A 19,710-nucleotide genomic window follows, 5' to 3' on the forward strand; every position below is an offset into this window, starting at 1 on the left:
GCACCGAGGAGGGCCATGCACAACCAGCAGACCCCGGGCCACCACCTGGCGGGCTGGCTCCGGCCGTCAGGCAAGTCCACCGTGGCTGGGGACCGCTTCCCACGCTGCCCAGCCCTCGCCACCCTGCTTTTCCCCGTCTCCCTGAACCCCAACCCCTCATGAGCTAGGGCCCTGCTCTGCTGAAACCCTGGGAAGGGACAGGAGATAGGATGATGCTCCAGACCCACCTGCCCCGTCCCCCCAACAGCCCGTCTTCAGGCTGAGATGCGTGCTCTGCACACAACAGCCCTGCAGACCACAGGAACATGCTTCCCCAGAGCTTCTCAACAACAGCGGGGTCCTGGCTCCTTGCTGGCCGCACAGTAAGGCCCACCTTCCCCCCGCTTCACACCGCTGCGCACACACTCACTCTCCTGCACCCCCTACCTGTGCGGGTCCCGTACCCCGGAAAGGGCCCAGGTCAAGCAGGCCCCCTTCCAGAAACAGCATGAAGGATGGACATATTACCACAAAGAAGTGGCTTCTGAGGGCCCACCCCCTCCTCTATGCCAAACATCGTGCCATGGGTTCCGTAGCCTCCGTCCCACTTCGCCAAGACCCCCAGGCACTTATCCTCCAGATGAAGCATCTCCAGAGAGCCAGGGCAGAGGACCCCCCCTTCCTCAAGTGGTCCCCACCCAAGTGATAAACACAGCCCCCAAACCACCCTTCCCCTCAAAGCAACAGCAACACAATGCAGCCCATCTTGCTGGGCATTACTGTCCCAAATCTTAGCTCACTGCCCTGGGGGTACAGACCACAAAGGGCAAGGAGGGATACAGCTGTCTGTCGTGATGTCTTACTGTCTAGTACAGGGCTTTGTCCTTAGCAGACAAGAATGAACATGAGAGGGGAACTGCAGTCATTGATAAAGAACTCTTCTGGAAGGGCAGGGATCCGAACCCCAGTTCTTCCCCTCTTCTCAGCATCAGTCACAACTACACCAACATCTCCCACCAGAGAAGTACAGTCTGAAGCCAGACGTGGGGGCTACCCGCAAACACAAAACAGATATCGAGGCTTTCCATTCTGACGCAAACAGCATTAGGAGCTGATTTCTGAAATCTACTTGTATCTCAGTGACTTTCTGGATGAATGGAACAGCCTTAGAAAGTCACGTGGAAGAGAAGAAACAGAAAGGAAGAACAGGAGGTAGCAGCAGGAAAAAGTCGAGAAGAAAATGAAGATCTCCTGTAAGCGTCGCAATGAAAAAGAATCAGTAACACCTTCCAGACACAAGTCAACATGGAAATGAGCTAAAGGATTAAAACTGCATCTATTAGGATCACCTAGTTCTGGATCCAGAACAAGTGACAAGTGTAGCCGACGGAGCTTTGCCCAGTTTCCCCTTGCAAACAACACGGGCTAAAATCAAAGGATTACTCACAGTCCTGGGATGACCTGTGGCGGAAGGTAAACCGAAGGTGACTGCGGTTGACGTCCTCAATGGGAATGGCCACCTGTGCAATGGAAAAAGAAGCTTTCAGCACCTGTGCCGTATCTTCTCACATTAATGGTTTTGTTCAAGTGGAGATACTGTGCGACTGCGCACTTCCTCCCTGCAGGGACCAAAATACGGTATGCCTAATCCCGATGGGACTTTCCCGAAGGCAAAATGCTTTTGGAAAATTTAAACAAGACAATGTTGTAAGGGATGCCAAACCGATTCTGTAAGACAACAGAAAATTTCATAAATGTTCATGTCCTCACTGTTAAAGTCTATCTTTTACAAGTTGCCATATTCCCAGTAGCCCTTATTGGAGGTGTCCACAGTCCTTCCACAGCTCAGGGACCTGCCCTAGGGCATCAGGAAGAAAGCCTTCCTGTTGTGACGAGCAGTCAAAGCAGACAGACCCCATGCATGCTGCCTTTAACCAATGACTGTCCCCAATTCTCCCAGCTACCATCTGTCTTCTAAGGCCAACCCCAGACTGGGTTTCCCAACGTTCAAGCCCTTGGTACGGGGCTGTGGTGTGCTACGGCGGGTTGCCGTGCTGACGCCAGCGAGCTGCGTCGGGAGAGCAGTGTCACCTCGTGGACGGGGACCCATCTCCCCAGAGACGTCCTCCATACACTGTCACCTCTATTTTTTCCCATTTGGTGTAAAGACAGCGTGCCACACACATAACAGACCCGGGAAGAGAGAGATAACAGCGATCTTTAAAGGACTTTGTCATTTGTCTCCATGAAAGTCCTATTTTTATGTCCAAAAGGAGATGGGAGTAAATGTATTCCAAGAAATGCCGGCATGGTTCCTTAGCAACCTTGAACGACTTTGTGGGGAGAGCTCCTCTGCCAGCTCAGGGTGCCCGCTGGCGAGCAGCCCCGGGCGGGGTGGGAGCCGGGGACTTCCTTGGGATACAAATGAGCATTTGATAATCAACCCCGTGGGATAAAATGACCATGTACATGATACCTTAACGGTCTCAAACCAACGTGGCTGTTTTACTTGGTAGTAAATCACAGACTTGTACTCTGAAATCGCTTCATCACCAGCACCCGGGAAAATCACATGCTTTAAAAGAAGGCATAAAGAGTTCACATCAGACCTCATAGAGCTTGACACTGCATCCATCTCCCCACCTCCCGCCCCCATTAGATGAGCTAAGCAGAGCACTACAGGAATGCCAATAAACCCCATCACAAAGGGAATATGCTCCCAGCAATGGAAGGACAGATCCATCTGGAGCCGCCGCGGCCAGCATACAGTCTCGCTCGCAGACATTCCCGCATCTTGATGGCTATCAGTATAGGAACGCTACTGTCCTCCGTCCTTCCGACCCTCACCTCTAACAGCCTTCACATTCGGATCGGCAGGAAGCTGCCGGCTTCACTCAGGAGGTCCAGGATGAAGAGCGAGAGGCGAGAAAGAGATGGCAACGCTCCTTCCCATTCTACCAGCCGTAAACTGACCACTCGGCTCCAGCAGAAGCTATACCGATAAAGCCCAAGTGGCAAGGGCAACACCACCCGGCAGTGACCCTGGACATGGGCCACCCACACAGAAAGGACGCCACCCTCACCTCCTGGCACAGCTGAGCCTCAGGTGCACACACGGGGCATTGCTCTCAGACACGTGGGCCCAGAGGAGCCCAGTCCGCTCCCCAGGGTCCAGAGGGGTATCTGGCAGGGACACCTGCTCTGGCGTGGCCTCCAGTCATCAGAGGAGGTCACCATCCCTGAGCATCGCCCAGCACACCGAGTCCTGCAGGCCACCATGGTAACCACCACCACCCAGAAGAGCACGAGGTCAGAGGCCCAGATTCAAAACCCAGTTCCAACTCCCACTTAACTCTCTGACCCTGGACAAGACTTCCCCGGGCCTCAGTTTCCCTATCTCTCAGATGGTGATAATAACTGTGTCTGAACTTCTAGTGTGACCACTAGACCTCTGAGGCTTGGGTCTATGTTGGCAAGTGAGGCCCTGTGATAGGACTGGGAAAGAGGGGATCTCTCGAGGTAAGGGTCTCTCAAAGCAGGGGTCTCTCAAGGTAGGTGGCAGCCAGGACCCCGAGGACGCCAGCCCTTTATGGTGAGCTGGAGAAAGGGGTAGAGAATCAACTCTCATCCCCAGAAAGGGAGTCAAGCAGCCTTAGCTATGTCTTTTCCTATTCGGCAGCAGAGCCAAGAAAACACTTGGAAAATAAAGTTTCAACACCACAGATAAAGCTTTGCAACAATAAATACCTCCAGCCGTTTTCCGTCTTCATCGTAAACAGACACTGTAACCTCCACATTCTTTGCTGTGGTTTTGCTTCCTTTATCAAAATCTCCTTGAACTAATGTTACGTAGATATCATTTCGAACATCACCTGGGGGAGAAATTATACCTTTAAAACCAATCCATTATTCATAATATAACAGGGAATTCTGCAACACTGTTGAAATTGCTACCAATCCTAACAGAGCATTATAAATACTGTATATATAATTACAAAATATTTTCTACAAAAGTCTCAGCATTTAAACACATGACAAAAGCAGTTTTCAGCATCGTCATCGTAAGATCACAAGGAGGAGGAGAAACTTCAAGGCCCTGAATTATCAGCACGGTCCTTCACCTCAGTGGACAGCTCATGCCCACCGCAATGCGAATGCCACCGATGGGTTTGCAGTGACCATCCCCTCTCCGGTGTCCATTGCCCAGCGTGACCCCCATCACCATCGCATGGTGGACCACAGGCTGTGTTCTCGGTATATGGGTCACCCGAGATCATCACACCATCAGTGGCACATGTCAGATGACAACGAGTAATACTGGCTTCCTCTACATTATTCCAAGGACTTGAACAAGAAGCTGATCGAGAATCAGAGCCACAAGCCAAGGTTCTGAGTTGATGTCTGGGATCAGGGACTAGGAGCGGGTCAAGAGAGAAGTTTCTCTCCTTCTGGTGGGCCGCTGTCAGGATCAGAACAGACCTGTGTGTTTTAAAGTGAGACTGGCCATAAACTGTGAAAACAAAAACAAAACCCATACACAACAAACAAACTCAACATGCTTCTTCCTACTGAGAGCCTATGAGGCCCCTGGTAATGGTCCGACTGGGAAAACTTAGCAAGCTTCATTAGCCGCATGATTTAGAGCAAGCACCACTACCCAGTGCTTCTCCCTCTGCTGTGTGTCTGGTCACGTCCCACGTGGACCCACCTGCCCTCCCACAGGAGACGTGAGGAACCGGCCCATCAAAAGAAGCAAATGGCCCACTATGGCCAAGAACAAGTCCCCTTGCATTCTTGTTTTCTTCCTTTCTTTTTTTCTGCTCTATTCTGGCTTTTAATGTCTCCAGCTATTAAATTAAGCCTTCATTTAAAAGTCATTATTATAATAATCCCAGTGGGTTGTTTCCACAGCCACAGACGCTGCTGGGAGAGGGAGTGCGGCTGTAGTCAGTAATATTGACTCTGCGAGAAGCTAAGAGTGATGGAGCCCAGGCCAGGCGCAGAAGGCAAAGCTGCCAGGCCAACACCTGCCACCAAGCCCTGAGCGGCTGCGGACAAGTCACCGGACCTCCCACACCACCCGCCGCTGAGCAGAAGATAAGGCCGGGTACATCTGCAGGACCCCTCGGCCTGCACATTCTACCAAAGCACAAAACCTGTCATCAAAAAGGGCTACAAGAGCTTCTTAAAGGCCTCATCAGCCAGACGGCCATGACACGCTGGGGCAGCGAGGTGGTGAACCCCATGGTCTCACTCTCCTACTGGCCTAGACATCCAGATGCAGGGCCGGCCCAGAAGTGAGTCCCTTTTTATGGCAGATGAGCCCCACAGATGCACACTCACAAGAGTGCCCTCAGTGGAGGCCTGCAGGGCCCCAAGGTTCTCACTCTGGGGAGGAAGGAATCGCAGGCAGGCGTGGGTGGACTCACACCCCCTCTGCCTCATGCAGGCCTCCCGCCACCTTCTGGGCTCAGGGGAAAACTCTGTTCCCCACCAGGATCCTTCAGAAAACCTGCAGATTTCCAGTGGCTCACAGAAAGGCAGAAAAGCTGGCAGAAACACACAGGTGACACAGCAGGCTCTCCCACTGTGTGAAGGAGATGCACATCTCTGTAAAACACATCTCCATGGGGCGCTTGGGTGGCTCAGTCATTGAGCATCTGCCTTCGGCTCAGGTTATGATCCCAGAGTCCTGGGATCGAGCCCTGCACTGGGCTCCCTGCTCAGTGGGGAACTCGCTTCTCTCTCTCCCACTCCCTCTGCTTGTGTTCCCTTTCTCACTGTGTCTCTATCAAATAAATAAAATTTTATAAAGAAAGAAAGAAAGAAAAACATCTCCATAAGACAGGACAAGATGGGAACAATGCACAGGTCCTACCAAGCTAAAGGCCAGGGACCTGAGTGAAAACACCCCTGGGTCTCAATCTCTCTCTCTTTCCCAAGGGTACCATGCGGTACCCACAGCCTGTCGACGATTCCCTGGCCATAGAGAACATGGTGGCTCCCTCTAGCTAGAGTCCCACACTACAGGAACCCCAACTCCCAACTCAGTACACAGAACCCACTGAACAACAGGCAGCTACAAGGCTTCTGCAGGAATCTATGAGGAGATTATTTTAGAGGTCTAGAGTTACCTTTTAGGTTGGTCAGTTATAAAGGGAAATATGACCAGTACAAGCTAGAAGTTTCCCGGGCCTCTCTTTGAACATGAGGCCGTCCCAGACCACCCAAGACGAATGCCCAATGTCATCCTAATCTATAAATTTCATTTCAATTCCACATGCAAGCAATGCATCCACTAAGAGCTCCAAATTAATTTGCTGTGCACAGACTTCACTCCTGCCCGCTGAAGGTACCCCTCGGTTTCACAGCGAGCTGGAGCTCATGCTTTCCTCCGGTATGGGGAAGCTGCTACACACCAGCCTCTGTATGGGGAAGCTGCTACACACCAGCCTAACCAATCTGAGAAGTCCTTTACATCAGCTCACCAGCCAGAGAACGCAATGACCCACAACAGCCCCGAGACATCGAGGAAGCAGAAGGAACACACCCCCACCTACCCTACACTACACAAACCAGTAGCTCTGACAGGGCACGCAGTGAGCGGACAGCTCTTCCTGCAATGTGCAGCAGGGCCCTTAAAGGGACACCACGGGGAATCCTTGAATGTGCGGTGGTGTGGCCCCATTTCTACTGCTCATTAGTTGTGTAACTTTAGGCTATGGCTTAATTTCAATTGCAATTAGTTCAACACCAACATGTAGACTTCCATGAGCATTATCAGCAGACCGAAAAGTATCCCACAGATATAAAGGATAAATATTCACGGGCTTGCCCAGGATCTCGTGAGGATCAAATCAGATTATTAATATGAATGTTATTTGGAAACTGAAAAGTATTATGTAAATATGAGATTAATCTTTACACGGAATTCCATTATTGGTTTAAGAAGCTTAACATCCATTACCGAGTCTGAGCGGTACTAATAAGTAACAGGAACTGAGCAGGTTTCAGGTGTCAACGTTCACTTGCTGCCCCTCCTTTCTTGTTTTGATCAGGTGTCTACCCAGACACGTGTCTGGTGTCCCTGTCTCCCTCCTACAACCCCTGCCGCTGGGAGGCACGGACGTCTAGGTGGCTGATGTGCACACCCCACTGCCCAACCCATCGCTGTCCAGGGGCCACGGGGCAGGGTCCTGAGCAGACCAGGCTGCAGGACGCCCAGGCTCCCTGCTGGGCAACAGTGGGTCCAAAGCACACTATCTCCTTTAGGACACTGGGGTCTGGAAAGAACACGGAAGCCAGCAGAGCCCTTACCCAGACGACAAAGTCAATACGCACAGGAGACAACGCAGCAGAGACTACTATGGAGAAAGGGAGTCCGGCTGTTCATCGCTCAGGGACGTAAGCCAGTGATTATGCTTAGGGCTCAGCCATTTGAGCCGGAATTGTGTTTTTGTGACTTTACCCACTACAGCATCCCAACTCCACCCCACCCTACGGGTAAGAATTATCAATACTCTCTTCAGAGCAGCAGAGCACAGCTGAGCAAGGTTGGGGAGGAGCCCTGGCACAGCTCCAAACGGAGGCCAGACTCCAGGTCCTGCATTTTCACCTCTGGGCTGAAGGTGAAGTTTGAGGCTAGGGACCACAGCGGTAAAGAGACATTTAACCCACAACCGACCCTGAGGGTCTGGAACCTAGTAGGGTCCATTTACCTAAACTGTGCCCCTTAACTTTGAACACGTTCTAGATGATTCCAAAGAAGTTACAGGACATTCACTATGAACCTACGTTACCATCACCAAACTGCTGCCTTCATCCTACAGTGAACCAACCACCACGACTGATCCACTGAGCACAACCTAAAGTGAAGCCCACAGGGCCCTTGAAAGGGCCCCATGCTCCACTGTCCTTCATTACATTTGAGATTCCCCGACCCAGCTCCCGTAGCCTGGCAGCCAGGGTTGTTGGAATGTCTCACTCCCATTCTTCCTTTTCACCAGATGATATAGGGCAGAGATAACCTGAAAGGCTTCTAGATTAAGGGTAACAGAGGCTTTGCTTACGGGAATGATGATGTTTATTCCAGCTGGTGGTGGAAACCCACCTCAGGTTCTCAGGGCTGGGTTTCTGAAAACATCCATTCCCTCGCTTATCCTTATACAATGCCACCAAAAGTCACTCCCACCAGCAGGTTAAGACAACCAAGAGAAGCCACCCCCCCGCAGCCCAAACCCAGGTGGTCAGCTCTCAGACTGGCCTCAGCTCCTGCCTGCAGGGATGAACTACGACCATGCTGGGGTTCACACATCACCTCCCACCAGCTCAACTCTCTGCTTGCCAGAGCTCCCCCAGGACACCATCCCCATACTGCACCTTGCAGCCAGCTGTACAAGCTCCCCGAACGCCATCCACATCCACACCACACCCAAAGCGCAAAAGGAATCAGTTCTTACCAGGCATGATTATCTCCGGAAACCCCGTCTTCCGAGCCACTGCTGTGGTCCTGTCCACTAAGTGAGGAAACTCTTTTCTAATCTGATGGATATCTCCAGGAAGTAATTTCAGTGTTACCCACAAACCTAGAAAAACAATGGACACATGAGTCATGTTTTATCTTCTATATTTTTGAAAGATTATTTCAGAAAACCTTTTCAGGAAAACCTCAGCAAATGAGCAACTGGTAATTCACAAGTCAACAAGTCAACATCTTTGGAGAAAACATGGGTGCGAGAGAAAGAGAGGGGCTAGGGAAAGACAGCTGGCACAGGGGAATCCCCTGCATCTGACTAGCGGGGGTAACAAACCCTACCCTGGAGGGGCCCCGTGCCCTGGCGAAGGCACAAGAGCAGCAGCAATGCACGGCACCTGCCCTGAACCAATGACTCTTCTCATAGGCACTGAAGATAAATCAGGAAGAAGCATTTTTCTAGGAGTGATTAAGAAAACTCTCCTTTTCCATTGTCCCCAGAAGGATGACAGCACAAAGTGAAGTTCAGGAGGTAAATGCACAGCTTCCCCAACCCAGGGAGTTTCACAGACTGTGGGGAGCACGGTGCTGGGCTGCGAGCCACCAGCAAGTCAGCTCCCGCACAGCCAGGGAAGCCTGGTCCCTCTGTGGCATGACATCACAGTGAAGGAGAACTAATGCTCTGCCCCCCACTTGGCTCTTCCCTCCAAGGAGGGCAATTGAAGACTCCAGAACCCCAAGCTAGACGGGGGGGCTGCTGCGCAGAGAACACGGTGAACTTGCTGCCAGCTGTGAGCTGAGGCTATCTGCCAACCTCTCCCTCTACCATGCGAAGCAAGAGTTGCATTTTGTGGAAAGTACTGCTGTGCAGCCAGCACACAGGAAGTAAAAAGAGGGAATACAGCAGGCACTTTCTAACAAAATCAAAGGCGGGAGACAAATCAGGTGCATGGCTCTCTCAGCCATTCAAAAGACAGAGCCTCGCTTCCAGGTGGGAAGGGAGGTTGTCACTGTCAGCTGACACATCCGGGTCTCCATCCCTGGGACCTTGGAGGCCTGGCCTGCTAGCTCTCTGGTCACTCGGCCCTGCAGGACCCTAAGTGCCCATAAGAATACAAAGGCATTTGCTCTCATTAACACTACTAGTGTGTGTGTGTTTATCTGTCTGTCCAGCCCATTCCTCCCCTAGGATGCATGTTTCCAGGGAGCACACTGCCTTCAGTAGAAGGCCAACGGGAGAACTGTACACTCTGTCCACCAACGTGCATTCCAAGTAGACCTGGGAGACACCTGATGATCCCACACGGGAGATCACCTGAGGCTGCTGCTGTCCAGAGTCGTTCTGCTTGATGAAACCCCAAACCTCACACCCTTTTTCTCGAGCTTCCTGTCTCTTATCAGCCGGCCCAAAAAATCCATCCTCTGCTAAGACCTACATCACTTGTGGTGAAAACCCAGTCATGATGACATTTTTTTCTCTGCCAGGTGGTGAAGCCTTCTCCTCCTGCCATCTAGACAATCCCTCTGATCTACTCAGAAGTGTCGGTAAGCACCTACTGTGTGCCCAACACACACTGGGCACAGCAGACACAGAGCAAACATTCACTGTATCCTCACCAGGGACTCAGCTTCTGTCCCACGAGTAAAATACCCACGGGCTCAGTGAAATATGCAATGGCCAAGAGCTTTGTAAGGAAAAGTTCAGGGCACCTGGAGAGTATATCCCCAAGATGGGGATCCTGAGGGTCACCGAGGCTCTCCCGAAGGGACATCACAAGAGATCAGGAGATGAGTTGACCCTAAGCAAGGAGCATGCTTGGGTGCCTACCCGGGTGCTGGATGACCTGAGCCGCAGGGGGAGACGCATGAGAGGAGGCTCGGAAGGCAGCAGGGTCCCAACCCTGCAGGGCCCAATCAGCCATGGTGGGAACTGCTCCATCTGAAGGAGTGGGGAGGCTGGAAAGACAAGCAAGTACCAAGACCCCACTTGACAGTACTCTGGGGATCGTGGGGGTTCGTGAGCAGGTGGGAGGGGGGATAGTTCAGAGCCAAGTGAGGATCCCAGCAGAGAAGCCACTGCAGGAACCCAGGCAACACCATGGAGGTGGGGGTGGAGAGGCCTGTGTGGAGATCAAACCAGAACTTGACGAAGGAGGGGTGGCTACAGGGGAGGGCCATGGGCACAACCAATAGCAGGTGCCAGGAATACCCATCCCTGAGCCAGAAAACCCTACACCCCGGCCACGTCCTGAAGGCCTCAGGTGATCTCCCGTGTGGGATCATCAGGTGTCTCCCAGATCTACTTGGAATGCACATTGGTGGACAGAGTGTACAGTTCTCCCGTTGGCCTTCTACTGAAGGCAGTGTGCTGAGCTGAGTGGTGGTGAATGGTCCCTGCTCCCTGGAAACATGCATCCTAGGGGAGGAAGGTGAGAGCACAAGCAAGAATAGAAAGAAGAGGGCCCTGAACTCCACACTGAATTCCCAACATTAAAGCTCACACAGGACATCAGAGGCCAGAGAAAATGGAAAGCCCAGAGGGGTGGCACAGTACGGCCACAGGCACAAAATGCAGCCCAGAGAACAGGGCACCAGGGCAGTGTCCTGGCACAGAGCAGCCAGGTGTTACCGCAGACCTCAGCGAGGGCACCCTGCTAAGGCCGGGGGTTGGGGGGGGCCAATGCTGATGGGAGAAGGACAAAGGAGAAACAGAAAATCAAGGTCAGAGGGAGGAGGCATAAGCCTCTCTGTTGAGAAACTGGGAGAGAAAAGAGGCAAAAACAAAAACACATGTGTTATCTAAGGTAGACTGTTTCATGCGTGGTATTTTCCTTTCCTTTCATAGTTTTTCCTTTGTTTCTTTTCAGAATCTAAAATTCCAAATCATAAGAGGGAGGGTTTGAAGGAAGAGGAAAGAAGCATAACCAATAAAGAGACGTCCCTAAGACAATGTCAGGGTGCGACACCAGAACAGGGGGCTGTGTCTCGTGGCTCAGAATGTGCACTGCAGGGGCACCTGGCGGGCTCAGTCAGTTGAGCATTTGCCTTAGGATCAGGTCATGATCTCAGGGGTCCTGGGACTGAGCCCCACACCAGGCTCCCTGCTCAGTGGGAAGGCTGCCTTCTCCCTCTCCTGCCTACTCATGCTCTCTCTCACACTATTTCTGTAAGTCTGTCTCTGAAATAAATCTGTAAAAAAAAAAAAAAAAAAAAAACGTGCCCTGCCACAAGGCCCCGGAAAGAAAGCCAAGTGGGAGCTAAGCCCTACCCACACTCTTGCTCCCCAAGCTGTGTACCCAGGCACTGCCTGCATCTCCCTAATCACCCAGATGACGGGCACTCTTTTTCTAATTCCCAAAAAAGCACCACAGGCTGGTGACGCTCTGGACCTGCAGGAGCGGTCCCTTGAAGGGCCAGGCACTGAACCCATGGCTGTGTCCTCTGGCAGAGCAGAGCCATGTGAAAGGGACACCCGTGGAAATGCAAGGGGAAATTATCAGAGGAGGTGACACAGTCACATGGGATCCCTTCTGGGGACACCAGGGTGCTGCGGACAGGCTCTCAAATCTCACACAAGTCCCCAAAAACCTGCCAAAGCAATGAATGTCCCCAGAATGAATGGGACTCAAAGACATTTCACAAGGCCCTGTAGGACGGGGTACAGTGATCACCTACAGAGGTCAGAGACAGAGAAATGTTTAAGAACACCTCGCAAAACTCCCGCCGCCTTTCCAACACCTTTTCTTTCTCACAAATACCAGCTTGCTCAACCATCTTAGTTCATAAACGAAGTAACTTAATGACACAATTCAATTTGTTATAACACGATTTAAACACGGAGATTAAGTTCTCCTGATTACATTGGGTTTAAAACACTTTCCTCAAAGGAGAAAATGAGGCCAATTTCCAAAGAAAAAGTGCACTCTAGGTTGACTTTTGCTTAACCAGAGTAGCTACAAACCAAAGAGATTAGCATACATTCTCTGGCAAACAATAGGAACGGAGGTCCAGGTCCAGGTGTGTCTGCAGTCTCGCTGTCCACGTTAAACACCCAGCACCTCTGGGGTCAGGGTTCAGGATAATTTGGGCTAAACATAAAAAATGTCAATTGCGACAAATAAACATGCGGACGTCAACCTAAAATGGGCAAAGCCTAGAGAGGAGCTCAGAACAGATGAGCATGGGAAGCTCCCCGGTTCTTTGTGCCGACCGCCCACCTCCCATCCCTTGTGCTGCCCGGGACTCCACTGCAGCCCGGGACTCCACTGCAGCCCGACCGGCAGGCAGACATCACCAGGGGCAGCGCGGGTCACCACTGGTGAAAACACGGAGCTCCAGGGGGCAAACCTACACGCCTCACAGCTCGCTCACAGCTCGCTCTCGCGTGCTCTCTCTCTCTCTCTCTCTCTCTCTCTCTCGGGTCTCCCTGCTACACACAAAAGCAGGCTTGCCAGTGAGCCCCAAGAGAGACATTCACTTTAGCTTCAAGGACAATCTAAAAACCAGCCAGCAACATTGCCCGGGGGCACCTCAGTTCAGGAAGGCACCTGGGGTCCCCTTGAAAAAACAATGTTCTTGTCTCTCAGTTCTCACTGTGACCTGGAAACACCCCTCCTCCTGGACTTCAAGAAACTGAGCCCCCCGTTCTCAGCTCTGGGGACACAGGTTTGCACCCCGACACCCATGAGCCTGGTTGTGGGTCCTCCTGCTGGCCTGACACCAACCTCCACTTCTCCTGTGTAACTCTGGGACAGTGTTTCTCAGAATCTGATGGCTCTGAAAGAGAAATTCAATCCAGTGGAAGCCTGGGGTCTGGGGGCAGGTGCTCCCAGGCTGAGGCTGGCTCCAATCAAAACAGCTTTAATTGGCTCTCCCTATGGTTTTCAATTAAAGTGCAAATCAGAGAGCTGGTAATTGATGAGAAGGTGGGTCCTGGTCAGCTTAAACCACTCTGCCAACAGAGGCCACAGTTCATTAATGCTTTAGTTAGGGTTTTTGTTTTCTTGTTGTTTATCAGGGAGGGGGCTGGCTGGTTCACACCAGAGAAAGCCAAAGGCTTCTCCCTCCTCCAGAACGTTCTTCAAACTCAATTCATACTCTCCTTTATAACAATGGGAGATGAGGCAAGAGAATCATTTCTTAAAAAGCTAGTGATATAAGATAACTCGACATGAAAGAGGTCTAGCCACTTAAGCTCCACTGAGTTTCTGATAAGTCTGCATCTAACCGAGGACCAAAGAGTGGGTTCTCCCACTGCTGCTGAGAGCAGCCTTAGGTAGGAGAAGTTCTGAAGGTGACTTGCCCTAGAGCCGGAGGCGAGGCCTCCATAAACAGCTGTTTTCTGGCAGCGGTCCTGGCCAACCCGAGTGCCAACTGTCACCAGCCCCGCGTGATTGATTCATTGCCTCTGCCAACAGAAGGTCAGCTGCTGGGAAACCTGTCAGCGTGGGATTAAAAACGATGAGTGCAAGACGGTGGAGTCAGGAGGAAAAATCCCTTCCATTACAAAACTGAAGAGAGATTCATCTCCAAAACAAAGCCACAAATTTGGGGGGGAGGAAGGAGAGGCCCAGGAAACCATGTGCTGGGACCAAGCATGTGACAAGGGCATGGAAGAGAGAACCAAGGGTGCACGCAGAGCTGGGCTGTGTCCAGTGCCTCCACATTTCTCTGAGCAGCAAAGATGGAGTAACAACCGGTGGACAGTGACTGTATTCTCTAGTAAAATCCTTTATGTGCTTTCAGAAATGGCTGGGAGGAGAGGGGAGAGCTGGAGAAGACTCAGGAAGGCAAATTACTTGCTTCGAGGTCTCATCAACTCTGGACTCTTTGCAAACATGTCATTGTGTCCCACTCAGCCTTCCCCCACTCATCCAAGGGTTGGCTCTCAGCTATGCTCACAAGCGGGACCAGCAATAAAACCTCCATACATTGTACATCCATTGTCCATGTAGATCATGACCCAACACTGCCCATTTCACCATCACCACCAGCAGCATCACCACTACCACCACCACCCTCGTTCTCATCATTAACGTCATCATCATCATCACCATCCTCATCACCAACATCATCACCACCACGAGCACCATGACCAAAATCATCACTATCACCATCACCAACAATATCACGACCATCCTCAACACCAACATCATCAGAACCACAAGCACCATCGCCAATATCATCACTATCACCATCACCAACAATATCACGACCATCCTCAACACCAACATCATCAGAACCACAAGCACCATCGCCAATATCATCACTATCACCATCACCAACAATATCACGACCACCCTCAACACCAACATCTTCAGAACCATGAGCACCATCACCACCATCATCACTACCATCACCATCACCATCATATCATCACCATCCTCATCACCAACATCATCACCACCACGAGCATCATCGCCAACATCATCACTATCATCACCATCACCACCATCTTCATGACCATCCTCAACACCAACATCATCAGAACCATCAGCACCATGATCAACATCACCACTAAAATCACCATTACCACCACCATCATCACAATCCTCATCACCAACGTCATCAGAACCACGAGCACCATCACCACCATCACCACCATCTTCATCACCATCCTCATCACCAATGTCATCAGAACCACGAGCACCATCACCACCATCATCGCTATCATCACGATCACCACCATCTTCATCACCATCCTCATCACCAACATCATCAGAACCATAAGCACCATTGCCAACATCATCACTATCATCACCATCACCACCACCATCATCACCAATCACATCACCAACATCATCACCACCAGGAGCACCATCACCACCATCCGCAGCAGCATCCTCATCATCATCACCACCATCATGATCATCAAACTAAAATGCAAACCATACAGCATTATCCCAAGTTCATTAATAAGTGAACATTTGTAGCAATAAAACAACAGAATACATACCCTGGCCCTTGTGGTTGACTTCTTTGGCAGCAATGACTTTGTTTATAACAGTCTGAAGGAAGTCATTCTCCCCTGCCACCCTGGGTGAAAAACGGGATGACATGTTCAGCGGCTTGTGTCGAATGGCGTCGTCCAACGCGAGCCTGGAGGGCACGGGACGACCAAGACCACAGGAGACAAAGGGGCACAGAGACCCAGAGGTCACGGTAACAAGGGAACACAAGAGATCATCGTCACCGAATGCGAGAGAGTCATCATGAATCAACGCACGACAAAGGACAGGATAGGTGACAAGAGAGACAGGGAAGAGCATTGATCAGGAAAATGCTGAACCACATAAAAGAAGTAAAGCAAACGAGGTCGACCCTATCCCCAGACATAAACATGCACCAAGCCTCCACTCCCTTTCTACCAGATAATAAAAAAGGGCACTTATCTGAAAATAATGTGGTTGGACAACATTTAATTGCAAGGAATGTTTAGATCTGTTTCTTCAATTTCAGTAATTCCTGACCATGGATGGCATAGGTCAAGGGGCAGGTGGTGCAAAGGGAAAAGCAAAATCAAGACCAAAAAAAAAAGATCCCTACAACTTAATTGCTTGGGGAACTTGGGTGACGACCAACCACTCTGCTCCATCGACCTGTGTAACCCAATGTGGCCTCTGATAATTAAGTATGAGAAGAATGGCACAGTCTTTGGAGAACACAAGTACCCTCTCTGAAATGTCAAACTGTGACCCAATTATGAATGTAAACCATCAACATTTGGCGGTCCCGTGGACCATGAGTTGTTCATAGAAGCTACACTAAAACCAACAGGTAAGTACAAACAGGCACCACGTGCAAAGAGAAATACCACGTAGCACAGCAAACACAGCATGTAATGAGAGCAAGAAAATGGACATCAAGTGCCTAACGCTTAAAATCATTTCCAGAACCAAGGCCAAGTGTTATTTATCATGTGAGCCCACATTACTCAAGAGAGCTGAGGACTGCTTTCATTTACTTCACCAAGTTAAAAAAGACAGAAAGAAAAAGATATGCACTGTGTTTCCTTCCCTAAAACTTATCCTGTGATAGAATAAATCACTTTTAATGGAGCAAAAAACGGTTTCATTAGCATGGCATTTCCCAAAGAACTGGTTTCATTGCTTATTTTGCTATTAAAATCATGCTGCTCTTTTGTTTCAAGCACTGGAAATATTAATCTGTGTATTAGTCTTCTTTTAATGGAGCAAGGAGTCACAAATTACAGTAAGAGTTGAACGTGTAACAGTATTTTTTAAGATGGGAGTTTGCTATAAGACAGAAAAAGATGGCAGCAATATGCTAGCTCAGATGGCTCCTAACATGTCCCACTGAAATTTAAACTAGGGAATCTAAAACTAATAACTCTCCGAACTTTTCAAACAATAACCCACAGTTCCTTTTTTTTCTTTGACTTTTCCCAGAAGATACTAGCAGGCAACAGGTAATTTCAACTCAGTGGTACATCAGGGCATCAGGAAACTCTGAGGTCTAATAGATAAAACAGCATTCAAATCAGCACTGGGCTACATTATTTCTCATGGGCAAAAGAAGCAACTTAATATTATCATTTTTTAAGGGTATATTTTATTTATTACCTCAATATCTGCCCATGTTCGAAGATGATGTTTCCCTTGTTTACTGAGGAAACTTCCAGATCGTGCAGAACTGGTAACTATCCTTGTAACTATCTTCACTGGGTGGGGTTACAAGGACGTACTATCCAACAGGATGTTCTGCAATGATGGGAATGCTCCAGATCCGCAATGATAAATACGGTAGCCACCAGCTACCTGTGGTACTGAACACTTTAAATGGGACTAGTGTAAATGAAGAACTAAGTATTTACTTTTATTCAATCTTCACTAATTTAAATAGCCACATGTAGCTCATGATTACCATACTGGACAGAAGGTTACCATATTGGGCAGAAGAGCAACTCTAACAGAATAAAGCCACAAAACACCTGTGTCTCCAGTTCTGTGTATCGAGACACCCATTTCATGCTCGCTAATGCAGTGTTTTCAGTTAGTCTCATGTTGGGAAGATCACAAAAATTTCCACTGAGCAGACTGTGGAATTTCCTAGACTAGACTAGAATTTCCTTCTGACTAGACCACCTGCCAGCAAAGAAAACCACTCTAATCCCATCTTAAACACGTGGTTCTCCAGCCTGGGGCCGAGCGCGGGGATCCCCCATGCAAGAATGGGTGGTACAAAGAGGAGCCTCGCTCACAGCTCCAGCCCGCCTTACCCCCGGGAGACTCGCTCAGCCACACGCTGGGGATCACCAGCCTCCAGGCCTCCTTGGCCAACACCTGAACACAAGGTACAGGTCCTAAAATAAATTTTTTTCCAAGCATGGAACCACTTAAGTAAAAGCAGAAATGGGAAGAGGCAGAAGGCGGAGCATTCTAAACAGGTCATGCCAACACGCCTTATGGTCACCTCTTCTAAGACTTCCCTCCCCCAGGAGGAAACTGTCTCTTCTGATTATCTTAAACCACTCTAAACCCCTTCCTCTCCATGGCGTCTGAGATGGAGAAGTGCCCAGTGAAATGGCTGCGGACTGTTACATAGGTACTCTCTCACCTTACTCTTCAAGGAAATAACTGATTCTTTTGACCATTTCCATGGGATCTACCTTCCAATCAGAGAATCAATTTAACAAATCTCCTCTAAATGTTTTCCAAGCTTCCCGCACCTCTCCACACGCTCAGCTTCCGAACTAGATAAACCCTAAGAGTGGCGAGCACAGACCCAGTCCACTCGAAGCAACCCAGAGACAGAAAATCAGCAGCATGATTATTTGCTTCCAGCATTCTTTCTCGCCTTACAAAACAATTCATAATTATTTTGTTCAGTTTTCTATTTTAAAAGGAGCCACCTCCCGTGATGAATTTGAATGTACTGTATTTTGAGTACGTGAATAGCTACTAGAAAACATCCATGATGCAGAGAAACACGCATGCTCACAGAAGGATATTTCTGCGTGTCCCATGTAATATAAGGTGACTCCCCTGAAACACACAGAAAACGTCTCCATGCAAGACCATTAAGCAACTGTAACCCAAGATTCCTAGGGCTACAAAATGCCATGTACGACAGCAGTGATTCCACAAATTCTTCATTATTAGAAAAGAAGCAATCTCTATTGGTGCTGAACTTATAAACTTAGTTTCCAAGAGAATTACTACAAACACATGTTCTCCATGTTCTATCCTGTCTGATGGCTCCATACTTACGGCTGAAAGGGAATGAAGTGCTGCTTGTCTTCGTCGTCAACTTTCCCATTTATGATATCTGTTACATCCATCACTGGGGACAAGAAAAGAACACTGTTTTGTATAAGTGCTATAATCAGAGAAAACAAACAAAAAGGAACAGCAGATTGTCTTCTGACCAACAACAGCATAAACCGTGCAGCGGCAATATATTTTTTTTTTTAAATAGCTGAGTTTACAGCACTTCCATGTTCAAAAGAAAAATGAAGTTATATGAAAATGCTGGCCCAATGGGGTTCAAACAGCAGAGTTCCACTTAGCACACTCCTTTGCCTGGAGGCGCCTGGGTGGCTCAGTCCGTTAAGCGTCTGACGTTGGCTCAGGCCATGATCCCGGGGTCCTGGGATCAAGCCCATGTCACACTCCCTGCTCAACTGGGAGCCTGTTTCTCCCTCTTCCTCTGCCTGTCTCTCCTCCACTTGTGCACTCTCTCTCTGATAAATAAAATCTTTTCTTTATTTTAAAATAATTTTAAAAATAAATCCATTCATTCATTCATTCATTCATTCATTCCTTTGTTTAGGATACAAGAGACACTTTAGAGATGCACTGCCCAGCAGTACGTCCTGTGATGAGATGTTCTGGAACCACAGGCATCTGAAATGTGGTGGTAGGACGGAATTTTTCCTTTGAATTCATTCTTCTACATAACAACCGCCCATGGCCAGGGCCGACCACACTGCCTGGCCCAGCTCTGGGGCATCTGAAAGTTCTCGCATTGCCCAGAGTGACATCATGATAGTAAAGTCACTGCCATCCACCAACCCACTGCACGCCCCCATCTGTGGACACTCTTCCAAGAGGCACCAGACCAGCGATTCCTCACCATCACCTCCCACACAACTGAGGAAATTCAGGCTCAAGGACACAATCGGATGACCCTGCCCCAAGTCAGAGAGCCAGAAAATCTCTGCTGGTCAAGCTCTGACCGACACAGCCAGAGACCCCAAGAAGAACAGTCCTGGACAGTCACCCTCTCTCTACTTGATC

General features: G+C 49.6%; 1 protein-coding gene across 3 annotated transcripts in view; it reads right to left on the bottom strand.

The window, feature by feature from the left end:
- Positions 1-19,710, bottom strand: part of DOCK1 (dedicator of cytokinesis 1) — a 485,813-nt gene that overhangs the window by 386,214 nt on the left and 79,889 nt on the right. For 2 of the 3 annotated variants that reach the window (XM_059172848.1, XM_059172850.1), the window contains exons 11-16: positions 18,682-18,754; positions 15,408-15,550; positions 8,439-8,564; positions 3,727-3,851; positions 2,456-2,554; positions 1,427-1,499 (exon numbers count right to left, since the gene is read on the bottom strand). In XM_059172848.1, coding sequence (XP_059028831.1) covers positions 1,427-1,499; positions 2,456-2,554; positions 3,727-3,851; positions 8,439-8,564; positions 15,408-15,550; positions 18,682-18,754 — 639 coding nt within the window. The remainder of the gene's footprint in view (positions 1-1,426; positions 1,500-2,455; positions 2,555-3,726; positions 3,852-8,438; positions 8,565-15,407; positions 15,551-18,681; positions 18,755-19,710) is intronic. The other variant, XM_059172849.1, reaches the window with a different exon arrangement.

The sequence above is a fragment of the Mustela lutreola genome, chromosome 4, assembly GCF_030435805.1.
Source record: "Mustela lutreola isolate mMusLut2 chromosome 4, mMusLut2.pri, whole genome shotgun sequence".
In the NCBI taxonomy this organism is placed as follows: Eukaryota; Metazoa; Chordata; class Mammalia; order Carnivora; family Mustelidae; genus Mustela; species Mustela lutreola.